Genomic DNA, 18090 nt, shown 5'->3' with positions numbered 1-18090 from the left:
TGGACGAACTTACTGTAATACTCGGCCATCCCCAGGAAGGATCTCACTTCTTCTTTGCTATTGGGAGCCCTGGCAACGCAGATCGCCTTCACGTTCTCTCTTTTTGGCGTGATTCCGCATCCTCCTATCTCGTGCCCAAGGTATGTGGCTGATGTCATTCCCAGCCGACATTTCTCCCATTCTGCTGTCAAGCCATTCTTTTGTAGTACACTCAGCACCTTATTTAATTTCTTGTCATGGTCTTCCTGGTCCATCCTCATCACCAAAATGTCATGCTGAAAGTACTGGATGCCCTAATGTCCTTGAACAGGCGGTGCATTGGCTTTTGGAACACTGCTGCGGCCGAGGCGAGACCAAAGGGCATCCTGCGAAATTGATAGCATCCAAACGGCGTTATGAAGGATGTTAGCTTCCGACTCGTTGGGTGCAGGTCAATTTAGTGATGGGCGGATGTGAGGTCAATGGTGGAGAACCACTTCACTCCTCTTGTTTTTGCCAGGCAGTGGGAATTTCTCCACAATCAGGCACTTATTCAGTTCTCCAAGGTCCACACACAGACGCACCCTGCCATTGGGTTTTCTTGCCACGACTAGTGGCGCTAGCCACTCCGAACTGTCTATGGGTTCGATTATTCCTTGATCTTCCAGCCTGCGCAGTTCCTGTGGCACCGCTTCCTTTACTGCTAGGGGAACATTCCTCACCTTGTGAGACACTGGATTGGAGTTTTCCTTGAGCAGGATTTTGTGTGTGAACTTCTCCAGTTTGCCGACCTTCCCTCCGAACACCTTCGGGAAGTCCTTTTTCCTCTTCTCCAGGTCCGGCCAGCACTCCTGGTCTGCCATCAACACTTGTATGTCTCCTCCCGGGTCCAGTTTTATTCCCAGGTCACATTGATCCATCCATCCTAACACTGACGGACCCTTCTCCGCTACGTACAGCTTGCACTCCGCTGTTCTTCCTCTGAATTCGAACTTTAGAGTCCTATACCACACCATGGGGATGGGCGTGCTTGTGTACGACACCGGCCTTATGTACGGAGGTTCTAGTCTGGGTCCTAGGCTAGGCTCAAACTCTTCCTCCCACACAGATCTTTGGACTATAGTGTACGGGAATCCTGAGTCAATTACAATCTTGATCTTCACTCCTCCTATTAGCATGTCGCATTGTGGTTTACGGGAACGCTTGCTGTCTATTCCCAACACTTGCTCTTCTATGCACAACACTAGGTCATCTTCCTCCAGTTCATCCTCTTCTCCTTCTGGTTGGTCTTGTGCTACATACTTCACCACAGGTCTCTTTACCTTCCTGCGACACACCTTTTCATAGTGACCTATTAGGCCACAGAACATGCATTTCGCCCTGAACGCAGGGCAGCGTTTATCTTGAGCTGAGTGCATCGGGCTTCCGCACCTGTAGCACGCGATCTTGCTTTCTGTTGCCTTTTTTCCTGTCTGTCCAGGTTTTCCTGCCCATCTGTTCGCTCCTTTGCTTTCTCCGGGCGCCGTTCTGTTTCTTCCTGAGGGTTCCGAGTCCTCTACTCTGTTCACCATGGTCCTCTGGGCGGTCTCTCTTTTTGCTGCTTCGGTACATCGTTTCGACAACTCTGCTTTCTTTACCATCGCTATGACCTCCTCCAGCGTCGCTTCCCCGTGTGCCCACAATTTATCTTGTACCGTCTTATTGGTCGTGTGCATAACAATTTGATCTTTTATGAAGTCGTCCTGGAGGGCCCCGTACTTGCACGTGATCGCCAACCTTCTCAAAGTTGCGACGTAGTCGTCTATGGACTCACCCGCTTCTTGCTTCCTTTGCTGGAAGTTGTATCGATCAATGGAGACACACACCGCTGGACGGTAGTGATTGTCCAGGTCTTCTATGGCATGCTTAAAGACGTCCACGTCCGCTTGTAGTCTGGCCGTGGGCACTAAGTTGGTGAATACTCCTATCCCTTCTGGGCCTAGGTTGTGCAAGAGTATCCTCTTCCTCCTCGCACTGGGGAAGGGCTCCCCATTTTCATCTTCCAGGGCCTCGAGGTAGTTTTTGAAATATTCCCTCCAGTCTTCCCGTTTCATCTGAGGTTCACCTGGTTTGGGCAAGAACGGGATCGGCACTGTGAGTGATGACGCCTGTGTGCTCATTCTGGCCTGCTCTTCCGGTTCCGCTCCCTGGCCTCTTGGGCTTCCTGGCGCACTAGCGCTCCCGCTTGCTGCCGGATTCGGTCGGGGTTCTCCTGCTCCCCCTTCCCTGTGGTCATCTAGTTCCGCCAGGGCCTCTGTCGGGCAATATCAACCCCCTTCTGTGCTTCTCTGCCTGGTCGCCGCAGCTTCCAGCCCCGGTGCACGTGGTGGGTGCTCTTGCTTGTTCGCGCTTCTGCCGCGCTCTCCCTGCGACTTTCCAGCCTTCCTGGACGTACTTTTTTTTTCCCAGAGCTGTCCCCCTTCCAATAGGGCCTATGTGGAGTTGTTCCCCTTGGCTTGTGCTGCTCCTCCGTTTTCTTCCGTTTTTTTTTTTGATGTAGTGCCTGTGGTTAATCCCACACCTCGTCGCCATTGTGATGTTAGTTATAACCTTCACGGAATGAGGAGGCAGACTCAGGAGGTAGAGGAAAGGGTTTCTTTTATTAATTATCATGAATCGCGGGAGAGCGCCAAACGTCTTCTTTTCTCGGCGCTCGCGGTCATTCTGCGCATGCGCGCTCGCTCGGGACAGGGCGTCTTTGCGCGTTGCGTCATCACGCAATGTGCAAAGACTGGAGCGCAACTCTACATACAGTAACAGTTGGTAAACTTTAAAAACTGTAGATTCGGTATATAGTTGCCTGGACGAATGGTCCTAGCTCCCTCTGTGGGAGCTGGTGTGTATCCAAGCGTGGAGCGCTCGATGCGCAATGTAATTAGAAAGGCTCGCTGACCTGGACTACAGACCCCAGTTAGGGGCGTGAACAGGCACACTGTTGCGGGGTAGAGAAAATCCGCTTGAAGGTGAAATACAGACCAGTCTTAGGGGCGCCTCACTCCAAGAACACGGGGCTTTGTGAAGAGGCGGTCGGCCAGCCTTGCTGAGCCAATCTCTGCCTTTTGAACGCGATCAGAGCAGCTTGATTAGCTCGTGCGCGCCAAGAGAGAAGCCTCAGAAGAGGCATGTGAGTGCCTCTAGCTGTCGTAAGACTGCGGCACTCAGCCCGGCATACGTTTGACAGGAGAGTGCCCCTGCGGGGCCTCACACCGCGTAGAAATGAGGGAGCGCTTCCACAGTGACCTGGAGATTACCTTAAGGCAACATTAGCAGTAAAGATGCATAACAACATAAATAAATACAATAAACAACACTAAATAACAGAAAAGTACGGCACACTGGCCCTTCACTTCATTGACAACTGCGAGGAGCAGCGAAGAAAGAGGAGGAGGCATCATGTACAGAGGACTATAAAAGGGATGAATGCACCCTGATTGAATGAACTGTGATAAACTTTTCTCCCAAAGTGTTCATGGGATTGGTACCCTGATAATGTTTCACATAGCTTCTGTTAAAATAAAGCCAAGAAAGAAAAGCATAATCCTCGCCTCTGGTCCTGACGTAGAATTAAAAAAAATAGTAAAGTTACCACAACAAGTTACCCAGAAGTCTAAGTTTACCCTTTGTGGATTAGGCCCTACATCTTAGAATCCATTTTCTTGTTTCAGATTTGATTTGACTAACTTTATGCACTTTTTTAAAGATTTCTACATTATTGTGGTGCCTGTGATTACAAAATAGGATGTCATTCACTAATTTTCATATTTGTGTATACAATATGTTTATAGACCTATAAAATGCATGGTTTCAGGGCAAGCTTGTTGGATACATATTGATGTAAAATATTGTATCCAATACCACACGAAGAAGATCTGACCCACTGTAATGATCATCTAGGTCCACTATGTTGATTTCCGTTTAGAACGGAAATTAAGGTGATATCTTGACCTCTTACTCGCTGGAATTTTCATTTCTCCAAGACTGAGCCTTCCTCTTCACCATTCTCCTTTTGTAATTTCCCATCGTCACTCCCCTCAGCAGCCATGGGGACATCCATCGTTCCATTTGATTTGAGGCCAGGCATCATATAGAAGTCTAGGTGATACACAGTCAAGAGGGTTGGACTAATTTTTTTTTTAAGAAATAGTATGTGCTTGGTAGATGAGCGAATAATTAATTTGATAGGTGTTTCCTGTCTTGGGTGAGAATGCACCTGATTGTGTAAGAACAGTGATGAGAACCAATGTAGTGGTAATAAAAGTATTTTAGATTCATCTCTTTAGGTTTTCCTTACTTGTGCATCTTTTCATGTAACAGCACATGCGCATCATGACAAGCAAAATGTGCATCTAACAAACACCCTATGTTTCAGTATTTCTGCTTTATAAGTAACTGTTTCTTTTTCTTTCTAGGTGATTTATTTGGAAGACGCTGTGTCTTCATTCATACAAATTCGTGGCTCTATCCCTTTGTTTTGGGAGCAGCCAGGCTTGCAAGTAAGTAAACGATTACTTTGCCTTTTGTTAGAAGTGAAATTGGTGTGTGTTTATTTGATCAATAATGTGAAAGACGGTCACCCTCACTGCACGTGGCCCAAATCCCATTTTTCTCAATCTCTTTCCTTGGTTGAAAGCTTGGTCTATATTAACGCATGTGTGAATCGTGTTGTGCTTTATAAGCTGCACACAGTAGAGCAATTTCACAAGATACCCAAACATATTAATGTCACAAGCTCTGCCTCTACACACTTACCTAGATCAGAAAGCATAAAGCAAATGTTGATAGGAGTATATATGGGTCATTTTGAACAGTCTATTAGTGAGAACCAATGACGCACACTAATCTTTCCCTACTGATTCTTCTTCTTCCCGTGAAAATCATCCAATGGACACTTCAAACCTGATTTAGAGTTTGGCTTATGTGGACATCAGCCAAAAGTAAGCTGATTTGTGTTCCATCCTTTTTAGAGCAAATAGATATCAAAGCACTCTAAATATGGGGGACAGGAAGGACATCAGCTGATTTTCAGCGAGTCAACGAAGCCTTTAATTTGCTGCCAAGTCCCTCGTACCCATCACTCTTACCTGTCATGGTCGGATTTGCCACACAGTCCAACAACTTTGAATGTACTCTCCCTTACTTAAATGTGACCTTGTACATTCATTGGAGATAATTACATTTTAATAATTTAAATCTGATGTTCCTAGACATTTAAATGATGATTTAATTTTCTTCAGTGTCCATTAGGGGCATTGCAGCTGAGGAGGAAAAATAACCAGTCCTGTACTCCTGGACCAGTAAAAAAATAGAATTTTAGACTCTTGCACCATTTGTAGTATTTACTTCTGATATTCATGACCATTATTATTCAAAGTATGAGAGGTACAGTAGAGCAACATATGATCTCTTGAATTTGCACACTAAAAACGACGAACCTTCCAAAAATTAGCAGATTTAGAGTGCTGGTTCAGAAATAGAACATGCTGATTAAACTGTGGAAAAAATGCTGAAAGAATGCTGCCCCTTGTTGCAAGATTATGGAAAAATGCATAGGCACGTAAACTGTTTTCATTTAGGAACCAGGAGCGAATGTAGCTTGACTAGAATATGCAATACCAAATTGTGGCGTTTTAGATCTAAAATTAGTTGTGCAGCTGCATTCTGTCTGCTTTGCGGCCTACTGAAAACATATTGAGGAAAACCAATGGTGTGAATTTCCAGATTACAGGCGGGAAGTAATTGCAGCCTAGACAATGATTTTATGATAGTCTTGCAATGAAAAAAGTTGTATTTTCTTGCATGCTTACAGAACAATGAAACGTGATTAAGTAAGCTTATTTTTTGAGTTTTCATTGAAAGATTATTAACAGAAATAAACTTGTGTCCTGACTATTCTCGGGAATTGATTTCTCACGTGTTTTAAATGTGCAATCAGCAGCTGAGCAATATAAAGTTAGAAGCTCCTACAACAAAAACGTTGGTCTTATGTTTATTTTCTTCATTGAAGCACGTATCCATTCCCAAATATTATAGATCCCCTCCATACACAGTACCTGGACCCATTATCCCTGAACCTATGACGTTTCCGCGTTCTCGTAAGCCGTAAGGCCCTCTCTAGGATATACATACTTTCTCCACTACATGAGATATTCACTCTTCTGAATGGCTGATAGAGCTTTCGCTGATGGTGGGCTACAACATTCTTTCACAGTCTGTATAAGTCTTCTATATTGCAGGAACTGAGTCCCGGTGATTGGCCGGTCTCTAAACAAGTTTCCCACTCTAATGAACTCTTCTCTTTTGTATTGTGAGGTGCCCGTTTCCTTCAAGGCCGTAAGGAAGTGGCAATGCACCTACGGTGATGCGTTATCTATGTATGTGCAGCCATCTTCCAACATCTATTGTGCACTTTTCCAGGCATGGGTGATGGTTATTTCCTTGGCCAATTTTGGGTCTCTTTGTGGCCCCTTACCCATCCAATGATTAATAGAGATAGGTGCCATTCTGTCAGCTGCTAAGACCTTCTAAAAGTACCCTGAGATGGGCCCCATTGTTCAACATATTGTAGGCACTTAGCCTAGTAATAATATTTATAATCCAACATTATCCCCTTGTTACAGTGATTTTCCAGCCCATTAAGAGGTGATAACAGTTTTCATTCAGAACAAGATGTTCTTCTGGCACCAGGCTTCACTTTTTCAATTTACTCCCCATGCATCCCTGCTGCCCACACTGTATGTCCCTTTTATTCTCATCTTGTGGATAGTAATAATTTACCAACGGGTGTAAGTAATGCCCACTCTACAGCCAGCATTTGTTGAATACAGTGCTTCATATTTGATTAGAAGACTAAACACCTCATGGTAGACTAGAGTTACGCATAGTGGACTAGAGTTATCTACTGAAGGTTAATTTAGGACTAAATGATGCTAGCTTATTTATGAATCACTCATGCCCCTAGCATTTGCCCCTCCATTTTCTCCTACCATTTATTGCATTGCTCAAGATTGCTGCAGCCCATATTAACTGATCGGCTATAAGTTGGACAACAACTCTTGGAGCTGCTGCATCTCCTCAATAATTAGGACATTTTCTTTCCATGGTACTCTTATCTTGCAAATTGCAATAATTTATACCTCGGACCCAGATAATTTTAGCTCCAGAATGAGCTTCCACATATTCCTTAGTTGCCGAGGAGACTTAAACCATAAATGCTGAAAAATCCTAGTTACAGAATGACTGGTGGTGTAGTATAACTGATTTTCTCATTGCATGCTCTTGTATTCTGTAGTCCTAAAAGAAGGACAAAATAGGATGACGGTGAGACACCAGCATGTGGTTTCTGGAATGGGTTGCAGCAAGATTAGGCAAGAGTAGTTAATCTTCTTTAATAAGATTGTGTCTTATTCACAGGATTTTATGTATTTTATAACCATATGCCTTTTTAGACTATTTATGTAAGTTTTTTTTCTTTTTATGTATAATTCCAAACCTCAACTGTGGTGTTCTAAGTGTGTTCTATATATTTTCCTTGTCCATGGATTGTATGCATGTTTTATGTATATTTTATGGCTCGATTGAGCCGAAATAAAGATTAATTGAATTGAATAAGGTTGTGTAAGTTACTTCATTCAGGAACATAACCAGTTATAGTTACTGCCTCTGATAGACTTGGAAAATGTTTCAAGGTCAGCCACAACTGTAGAAACTAGAACAAGTTGGAATTACATTCAGCAAATAATTTGGTATTGGTTCTAGGTCACAAGCTCACTTGCCCATTTTCCATCATTTAGATGTCCTATTTAATGAGGGACTGTCAGAGGAACCACTATTCCAGCAATGCTAAAGACTGGCTTTATCTGTTGTCAGTATGGTCAGTGGAACATCTCCATATTTGATGTGTTCACTGTGAGTGGGAGCTGTGGTTTATTTGATGCTCTTCCTATTGTATTGTGCCAGAGGGCTCCATCTAGGCTTTCAGCAGCTTCCTGTCAGCCATTTTCTAAATTTACAAGATGGTGCTGCTCAACTGCATCATGTGTAGGGCTTTTTAGGATCATTGTACATTTGACTTTGAAATATGCTGATTCTTTACTATCCATATGTTGGTACATTCTCCTAGAACATCCCTATTGACTGTTCGAAGATTTTAAAATATGTGCTGGAAGATGATCTTTTTTCTGTTTTCTCGATAAAAAGTCATGGAGCACTCTTCCTCATATTGAGGCTTATGGAGGATAATCTCCCATTCAAAAGGGAACTTAAGTATTTCCTATCTCCAACATTCCTATACTGTCCACAGCATGTAAAGTAAGATAACCACCTTCTAGTGCTATGGGACCCGATGAATAGCTGATGAGTAGAAGCTATGCTTTTTAAATGTAATTAACATAACCCGAGGGGGATTATCTGTACCAACAAAGATTGGTCGATTGGCAAAAATTGTTTGCCTCTATGGGCGTCTGTGCCAGTGTAACAAACTCAATGCTCTTTCTTTATCATCCACACATTGTATCATATAAATGTGACATCCAGTTAATCCATTTTCTTATTCATATTCTGTATTGTTGCTGTCTGGGTAGCCTAGGCTACCTAAAATGTGCTGTACAAAGCCCACATCTCTTTTGAATGACTGTTCGGCCTTTTCACTAACCTCTAACTCTCCTTCAAAGGATAAATACATTTCATTATTATACCTGTCGTAGTCACAATTTGAATCCTCATTAGAAACCAGAGAAGATTTCTTTATCAAGGGTAAAATCTATATTGCGCACTTCCTGCTAGAACTGGTAAAAGGTAATCAGTCCAATTGTCTGTCTTTATTTAATCTTTCTGACGGATACTTCTAACTGCTGATTCCTCATCTCATGAATATCCCAAGGTACCAGAAAGGACTGAGAGAATTTTCTCAGGAATGCTCCTCTGCGGCAGCATTTGGGGCCATGTGGCTTCCAGTGACTCCATAACACCCAGGAAATGTAGAGCAGGGCCACATGTAAGCCCCGCCCCTATGCACTGACGTCAGTTTCTTTTTTCCTTGGCCCTCCGAAGCGGATCCAGAGTTCTGCTCCCAAAATTGTCAGTTTTCTGCAGATATAAAAAATGTAACGCTCAGATGGTGTGCCAGGGATGATGTCTCACCGTAAAATGACCGAATTCAAGCTGCTTCGAGACTGCAGATAGCAGGTGCCTGTTACGGATCAACATAATATGTACCTTTGGTACTCGTGCTTCTGTCACAACTTGAAGTCTTTTGATAAATCACCCTCAAGCTCCCGAAGGTGATCTAGAAGCAAACCTATGTCATAAAATGTAAGAAGAGATCACAGTCGTAAATAGATTCATCTCCTGCTCCAAATCTCTAGGACGTTTTTAATCATTTTCATGAAGTCCTGACCTTGTGTGAAGTCCTGTTCCCTCTCAAAGTCTTCCTATAAGTTGGAGTCGAATATGTACCATAAGTGCAAGAAGGCCAAGCATGACTGCACTCCCATCCTGCCACTCAAAATTAGGTGAAACGGTGTGTGGGTGTCAATCAAAGCATCATACTCCACAACAGTCTTCTGACTCCAGTACTGCAGTTGATCCTGGTGCACTCTTAATTCCTTGGGCCGTTGTTGACTCCACAGCAACCTGCAGCCTTCAAGGAGACCATGCTGCAGATTTGTCATTCCCTTTCAGCTCCCTTTTTTAGTGTCTTTAATCTCCACAGAGCTCTGAGGTACTCCTGTTGGATTTTCAGGCCCTCTCAGTGCCAACTGACACCATGGGACACTTGCATTCCAATGCCAGTTCATGCTTTTATTTCAGCTTTAAGGTCCACGCTAGACCCTTCTATCCTGGAATGCTGCCAATGGCCCAGTACCTGATTGTGCCATTGATATCTGCCCCTGTGCCATCATCGGCTCACTCCAGGCCTAGGTCACGCTATGAGATCACAAAGACTTAACTTGCTATCATACTCTAATCCTCAATTTCTGCCTTAGCGACAGTACTATCTGAGGCTGTAGGCCTTATTTGGATTTGACTGACATAGTACGAGTTATGCAAAATGTTTCCTATGACATTTGAAATGACGTAGAGGTCGGCAATCTACTCACTCCTCGCTGTACTGATGATGGACACTACCTTGATGAACTATATGTCAGTGGCTAGATATATCCCCAGATACTAGGCTAGACAGTCCATCTGAACAACAAATGGAAGAAAGGACCTCTTTTGTAGTATTTGTTCAAGGGGCAGCTGAAGTGCTTGTTTTATAGTTGCAACTGTGAAAACTAAGGCAAACTTGTAAACTGACCCTTCCACCAGGCCGAACTTCTGAGCCTCAAATGCCTTTCGACAAAGCTCTTAATGGCAAACTCATAGCTACTTCATTCAAGTTGTGCACAAGTACTCTGGTCAGTTGGCCTGTTGCCAGGCAACGTAGGTCTGCCCCCGGTGACTCTGACTGTCTGACAAGGCAGCCTATGCCTGAAAAGCCTGATGGTACAAGCGTTTGAGTAAAGTCACTCCTAATGTCTTTCCTACCATTCCTCCGGATTGAGCGTCGAAACGTATTGATGCCTTCTAAAAGAGATTGTTCTCCTCAGTCCGTTTGGCCTCATGATCCTTTAATACTGTGTGCCTTCTGAGCAGGTGCACGTATGCTTTATTGGACATGGCCTCTAGACTACTCTACTAGCAGAAGTGTCTGGATGGTAAAATTTTTCTTAAGCATGTACCACAAAAGCAAATTGGATTTTATCTTTGTTTTAGAGCTGTCGTCCTTTCCTACCTATACAAATGAATCGGCCCTTTTTAGGCAGCTTTGCTTTGACTGTGACTTTTAGTCCATCATTTCTTCCAGAAGTGGTTTAAACTCTGCATCTGTTGCTGATGTAAAACTGTTATTTTTCAGGGAGCCACTAGTTGCAAAGTAATTTTAAAGCATTTTGTTCAGTTGTCTAAGGTGGGGAAGAGTTATTCTCCATAAGCATGATCCTCCTGTATCAATAAAATTTTTGTTAGCATCCAGGAAGTCCAGTGGTGCCATGTGATACCTCCACTTATGCGGATCATATGCCTTTCTGCCATTCAGGAGATCTTTCCTTGATAAATATACGGATAGCTCAGGCATCTGCTTTCCCTGTTGCAAGCCTTCCAACAATTTTAATCTTGTCTTCAAAAATGTGTCATTTTATCACAAATCCTGGATTGAAACACTATGAAGTCAATTGAAGGTGGACAAGTTCAGCATTGACTTCTGGTACTATTTATCGTCATTGTGCTACTTTTGTGGCTTGGTCTGGGGGCCTGTTATAGAGGAGACAATCTAAAAGGTAAGAGATGAACCACGGAGATGGAGAAGGACCTCATGAAGTCCTGTACAAAAAAGTAAAAGGAGTTTATGGCAGGAAGACCTGCGCAGCTCCAGGATATCTTCGCAGTACAGTGCAATTTACAAATTAACCTAACATGTAGCACATATAGCGCACAACATAACCTAAAACAACATGACGTAATGTAACATCTGTGCCAAATATCCATTGACGGGACATTCAGGCGAGGACAAGCTATTAACATTGGACATGTTAACAGAAGGTAATTTAAAGTCAGTATTACACAGGATGTGACACTTGTACCCTTGGATCCAGCAACTCTGAAGGTGATAACAGTCAAAGGCGATAGCCACAATACACAAAGAACACGAACATAGTCTACAGCAGAAGTTAAGGGAACACTTTGTCAAACACAAGCATGCAAACAATGCACACAATGGTTGGAGCTAAGGGCATAGGCACCAGTTAACCACTGTGAATAGAGAATCCACTGCAAGCAATGAAAGCTCGAGAAGCAGTGTTCACCCTTGTAACCAGTAAAGGATCGGGAAAGTTAAATGGACAACAGTGCTGGGTTCTGAAGCAGTGGTTCCACATCTATACAGTGCTCCCTAAAAGAAGAATATTTGGAGCAAAGACACGCTTTCTATTGTAAATTCCACGATTAGTTCTGTAATGAAAGGCAAGTCGTTACTATTGTGCACTAGGCAAGAGATCGGTCTGTGGATGTGCCAAGAATTCAGGGAGCAAAGTGAAACCTTGAAAAGATCCCAAGTTATGCCAAGCTCGCAGAAGGTAAATCCTGGCCAGGGTTGCCTCTGCTGCTGAAGGTGTAAATAGTAAGCATTGTTTAGCTAAATGGTCAACATTTCTTTCCTCAATAGCCCTTCTTTGTTGAAGTCCGCTCTGCAGCGGGATTTGAAAGAGTCTAGTTCTTGAGGCCCATACGGTGTTCGGAAACCAGAGGTTGGGAAGATGTGCTGTCTAATTGCAATTGCTGTCACTCGAACATATTTGTTGTATACATTACATGTCTTGTTGACTTCATCTTTAACTGTTACATCATTTTGAACGGCTACATTTTTTTTTCTTGCATCAGAAACTTTGTGCAAGAAAAAACACTCTTAATGTATTTAAAAGAGCACATATCAATATTTATTTGATTGAATGATGTGTAGGATGCCTGGAGCATTCATGTACATAACAGACGTTGCTGACTAAGTCACTACTCAGCTCAGTTTTCCCATTTGAAGGTTTTCTTATCACTAATGGCCATTGTCTTCTTTGACACCTTAGATCTTCGCACACATATTAAAGCAGAATATTCAAATGACTTCCATCTCTACTCTTTGATTTTTGAGGCGTCCTGTTCTCATAGCACAGTGCTTGTGATGTTGATAATCGGTCTCCTTGCAAAGGCCTTCATTGATTCCTGAAATGTTTCCCCAATATATTGCTCAACATGCATATCTGTGGTCGTCCGAGTGTCGAATTGTTGCACAGTGAACGCTCTGCTCTATAATATCGTAATGACACCATGAAGAAGCAAATATGAGACCAGACTAAATGAGCACCCGCGCATCATGTGCATTGGTTTTGACAAGGTGCGTACTTCTGTATGGTATTGGGGTAACATCCACACTTAATATATGCTAGTTGTGATATAGATTACTGTTTTCTGGTTAACTGCTAACGCATCAAACCCTGTACAAATGTACACTATATTAAATTATTAACCAGTTTATACAATTAAATCCAGTGACCTCAATTTGCCTTTTATCTATACGTGCGATGGGGCAGGTTTTTTATTTTTTATTTATTTTTTTAAGCTGACTAGATACTGGAACAGGACCGTGTCCACAGGATCTGATGAGACTTTAAAAATATATATTTTCTTTTTATTATTTTGCGGGGCAGATAGTTATTCATAGGAATGTTTTAGTAGTGCACAGCAATGTTTGTTTCTAACGCGTAGTAAGTAGTCCGGGCTGCTGCATAGCTTATCTGTCTCAAGGGGGAAACAACCTTTACAACGCAGTCATTACTTTGCACTACCTTTACAACACAGTCATTACAACGCAACACACTTTACATCGCATGCCATTACAACGCAGCCATTGCATCGCATGTCACTACAATGCATTTCATTACAACGCATGTCTGTACAACTCAATATAAGGGGGGATAGTAATTTTTACCCCTCCCTTATCCAACACCTACCCTACTGTTGCACTCACTGGAGTGGGAATAGTAATTTTTTCCCCTACACTATCCAACACCTACCCTACTGTTGCACTCATTGGAGTGGGAATAGTTATTTTTATCCTTACACTATCCAACACTTACCCTACTGTCGCTCTAAAAGTATTATGCGTTGAAATGGTACGCGTTGTAATGGAATACGTTGTGAGTGTAGTTTCTAAAAATGCGTTGTGATGGCATTATATATTAACCAATTCTTTCCTTATGGTCGCTGATCCCACTTGCCCGCTGATGTGGTCAGACCACTTTATGATTCCTATTTGGATGAACAGATGCCTCAAACACTTAGTGATGGGACGTCCCCTGAATACTCTTCAAAGGCGCTGGCGTAAAGTCACGCTTGATTCTTGTAGCAAAATATACGTCCCTCCACACTTTAATGAATGTGTGGATGTCGCTATGAAACTTAGTGCCTTTAATGGTACCTTAAGTGAGGTTGTAGATAGGTTGGCTCCTGTGACATACCAGCTTAATAACTCGCGGAAAAAAAGTGAAGACTGGTACACTGTTGACTTACGCAGTAAAAATTCTCGTTGCAAACGCCTAGAATAATATTGGCGTAAATCTCAATCGGAAAGTGAAAGAGTTAAATTTAAACTGACCCTCTCCACCTATCAGAAGAATTTAAAAAAGGCAACCAAAGTTCATTGTATAACTAAACCTAATCATGGCAGGAAATTCATCAAAGGATCTTTATAAAGTTCTGGACTCCTTCACCAACCCTATTGCATGCGCCAAACAGACCATCCCCTCGCAGGAACTGTACGATAATATAGCTGGGTACTTCGATGACAAAATCAATCTAATTTACAAGCAACTTCCCCAAAATATTGATCATGCGCTGCCTTTTCATCCTGGATCTGTACCAATTGAAAGCTTAGGTGAACGGCTGAATCAATTTAATCTTATTCAGGTCTTGCAGGTGGAAGCCATGCTAAAAACTGCTAAATCCGGATCTCCTCTGGATATTCTGCCCGCTCATAAATATGCTCTCCTTGCCCCTCTCCTGGCTGTCCCTATTGCTGAGATCTTGAATATCTCTTTAAGTGAAGGGAACTTGCCTCTGGATTGGAAGGTTGCCCAAGTGCTTCCTATTAAAAAGAAAGATCAGATGCCGGCCGAAGTACTCCCCAATTATCAACCCATCTCGCTCCTTCCACTCATGAGCAAGGTGGCGGAGAGTTATGTTCATACCCAATTAATGAACTATCTTGATGGCAACAGCATTCTTGATCCCTCGCAGTCTGAGTTCAGATCCAGCCATTCCACAGAGACAACTCATCGGGGTCACTGATTTCATCAAATTGGCCTTAGATGATAATAAAGCAGTGCTGTTGGTCTTGTTGGATCTGAGAGCAGCCTTTGACACGATCTCATCAGAAACTGATATTGCGACTGAGAGAGGCCAGTCTGCAGGGACAAGTTCTTGAGTGGTTTTGTAAGCTTCTTAGATCAGTGCTCTCAGACCATCGATCTGGACCCTTTCAGATCCCAAACAAGTTAACCAGTGCTTCGCTAGGGGACTGTTAGCCATATCAGAGTAAATGACGGGACATATCTTACAGCTAAATAAGACAAAACTGAAATTTTGCTGTTTGGTGCTGCACAAACCGCCTGGTCCCCTGAGTGGTGGCCAACAGTAATGGGCCTTGCCCCCTCTCCAACCTCTGTGGCAAAAAACGTACCTATAGATTCATCAAGCATCCATTCTGCGATTCCTTATTAGCGAAAAATAAGGATTCGCTAATAAGGAATAGCAAAAGGCTATGCATGAAGAACTCGCAAAAAAAATTGCGATTTCCTAAAATTCCTTAATTGCGACTCGCAAATTGCGACTCACAATTAAGGAATGCCTCCCCATTCATTCCTATGGGCCTACAGGCCCATAGGAATGAATGGGAAGACGTTCTCAATTTGCGATTCTCAATTAGAGAATCGCAAATTGAGATTGCACACACTGTTGCACCCCTGAAATCTGCATATGGGTACATCTTGCACAAGTTTGTGTGTAAAATGGAACTTTGAAAAATGCACTTTAGTGCATTTTTCAAAGTTTTTTGCAAATTACCATGAAGTTCAACTTAATGGTAATTTGCTCCCCTATTAGCAAAATCGCTATTTTTTTTACTTTAATGCATTGCATTTAAGAAATCTCAATTTGAGATTCCTTAGATGCAATCACAATTTAAGTAATCGCAATTTTGCGATTTCCTAAATTGCGATTTTTGCATTCGGGATGATGCATCCTAAATGCAAAAATACAGGTCGCAAAGGGGCAGATTCTGAGAATCTGCCCGTTTGCGACCGGTTTTTAGCTTCATGCATCTATGCCTTAGGGGTCCGGCTGGATGCACAGTTATCTATGAAGGACCAAATTCTGACCACCGTAGGGACCTGCTACCATAGGCTGAGCCTTCTGCGTAGAGTGTTCCCATGGCTGCCCCTTTTTGGTTGCAGAACCTTAATTCAGGTTCTGATTATTGGTCGCCTGGACTATTGCAATGCCTTATTTGCAGCCGCAAATGAATCACTTCATAGCAGATTACAAATTGTCCACAATGTGGCCGCACGCCTGGCCCTTAAGAAACCACCTCGTACTTCCCCCGAACCACTGTTGAAACTTCTCCATTGGCTTCCCATACGCCAGATAATTAAATTTAAGCTATGTTGTCTCGCCCATAAAGCTTTATATAGTGTGAGCCCAAGCTATCTGGCAGACAAGTTTAAATTTTACTGCCCAAATCGGCAACTCAAGTCAGAAGGCAAGGGGCTGTTAGTGGTCCCTCGCTTTAGGAAAATTTGATCAGGATGTAGAACTGTGCCTTATCTGGCTCCGAAGTACTGGAATACTCTGCCGGAGGACCTACGTAAATGCCCAAGCCACATCCGCTTCAGAAAACTCCTCAAGACTAAATTATTCAAAGTTTAAGCTGTGGTAGTTTCTGCCTGTTTGACTCTTGCTCTCCGGCAGCGTGGAGATACCCCTTCGGGATTGATTCCTGCTCTTTATAAATCAGCTACATACATACATACATGCGATGTAAAAACATGCGTTGTAAAGGATGTTACGGTGTAAAAACTGCGTTGTAAAAGCATGTGTTGTAAATGTTTGTGTTGTATCGTCATACATTCGTCTCAAAGGTGTTCCCTCCTGCGTCACACAATCATCACGGTGCACAAAAGAATGGATGGATACAACCAAAAATATAAAACGGGCCTGGCTCGTTTTTCCCCAGTCACCCAACAGTGCCAGAAACTATATTGTACTAACAGCACTTCTCCCCCGCCAGCTAGAGTCTATGTTCTCCCCAACCATTGAGGATAGTGATGCCAGTGCTCGCCTTTCCCCCTACATGATGCCTTCTAGGCCTATAGGGTAGTCCTGTTCAGAGAGAACAATTAGACAAGTTCTTCTCATTGGTCTTCAATAGGGTGTGCAGTGTCTCAATCTTTCTTCCATGCTGAGGGCGATACTCTCCGCCACAGGACTTTCCTTGCCTCCTCTTCCCACTGACACCTGACAGGCCTTCAGGAGATCTCCAATGCACAGCTGTGACTCGTCTAGCAAGCACTAAGGACAATGCCACAAACATTGAGCCAACCCTGCCAGGTTTCAGCGGGGCATGCAGTCCCAGGAGGCATATCTCCATACGCAGAGGCTCACTCAAATCACACAGTTTCCAGCATCGAGGAGACCACCTGCCAAAAGACTGCAGTCACTGGGCATGCCCCTGTCATGTGTAGGAAATCTGAATCCCTTAGGTTGCATCTAGGGCAGTTCTTGTCATCAGTGCTGCCGATAACATTCAGTCTGTGAGGTGTTGAATATGTGGTATGTAGGTAGTTGAAGTGCATGTATTTGAACTCAGTATTTCTGGAGACTAGTCTGGAGAGCTCAGGGCTGGGGCCATTCGGTACCCCTGAGGTCCCCCTCACCGCCCCTCCTCATTGCAGTCCCCCAAAATGCCCTCAGCCTCGTACGTGCGGGGTAGCATCATAGCCAGTCGGGTCCTATATAACCAGGAGACCAGGCTATGACCCCACCCCCTAAACGTGGTTAGCATCTGCAAGGTTTTATGGTATGGTGGTTCAGTGTGCTCGTCCTCCCACATTGTCCCCATTAGGTGTCTCAGAGCCAGAGTATACCAGGAACTGCGAATTCAGAAGCCTGTCGTAACTTACCATGTAGTCAAACTCCTAAAATGCCCTATCATGATGGCAGTCACTCGTCATCTGCCGTCCCACTTCTGTCTATGCCGACAGCCTCTGTGAAGAACCCCTCCTGTACTTTTGGCATACCCACTAGTGGGAGTTCAGATGCATATAGTGGGCGATGAGTGGTTTTGTATATGGCCCTCTTTCAATTGCCTAGCACGATTTTAAGCAGTCATGAGTGTCTGTGAGCCTGGAGGTTGACGCCCAGCAGCCAAGCTACCAAGGTCCCCTTCTGGTCACTGTCCTCTGCAGCTCCCAGTTCTGACAGTCCCTGGCC

General features: G+C 43.5%; 1 protein-coding gene across 4 annotated transcripts in view; it reads left to right on the top strand.

The window, feature by feature from the left end:
* SYNJ1 (synaptojanin 1) overlaps positions 1 to 18090 on the top strand; it is a 668969-nt gene that overhangs the window by 175921 nt on the left and 474958 nt on the right. For all 4 annotated transcript variants that reach the window (XM_086933999.1, XM_086933998.1, XM_086933997.1 and 1 more), the window contains exon 6: positions 4428 to 4511. In XM_086933999.1, coding sequence (XP_086790125.1) covers positions 4428 to 4511 — 84 coding nt within the window. The remainder of the gene's footprint in view (positions 1 to 4427; positions 4512 to 18090) is intronic.

Source organism: Lissotriton vulgaris, chromosome 8, assembly GCF_964263255.1.
Source record: "Lissotriton vulgaris chromosome 8, aLisVul1.2, whole genome shotgun sequence".
Classification (NCBI taxonomy): Eukaryota; Metazoa; Chordata; class Amphibia; order Caudata; family Salamandridae; genus Lissotriton; species Lissotriton vulgaris.
Note: the sequence above shows the minus strand (reverse complement) of the source record. Positions and strands in the feature narration are given on the sequence as shown.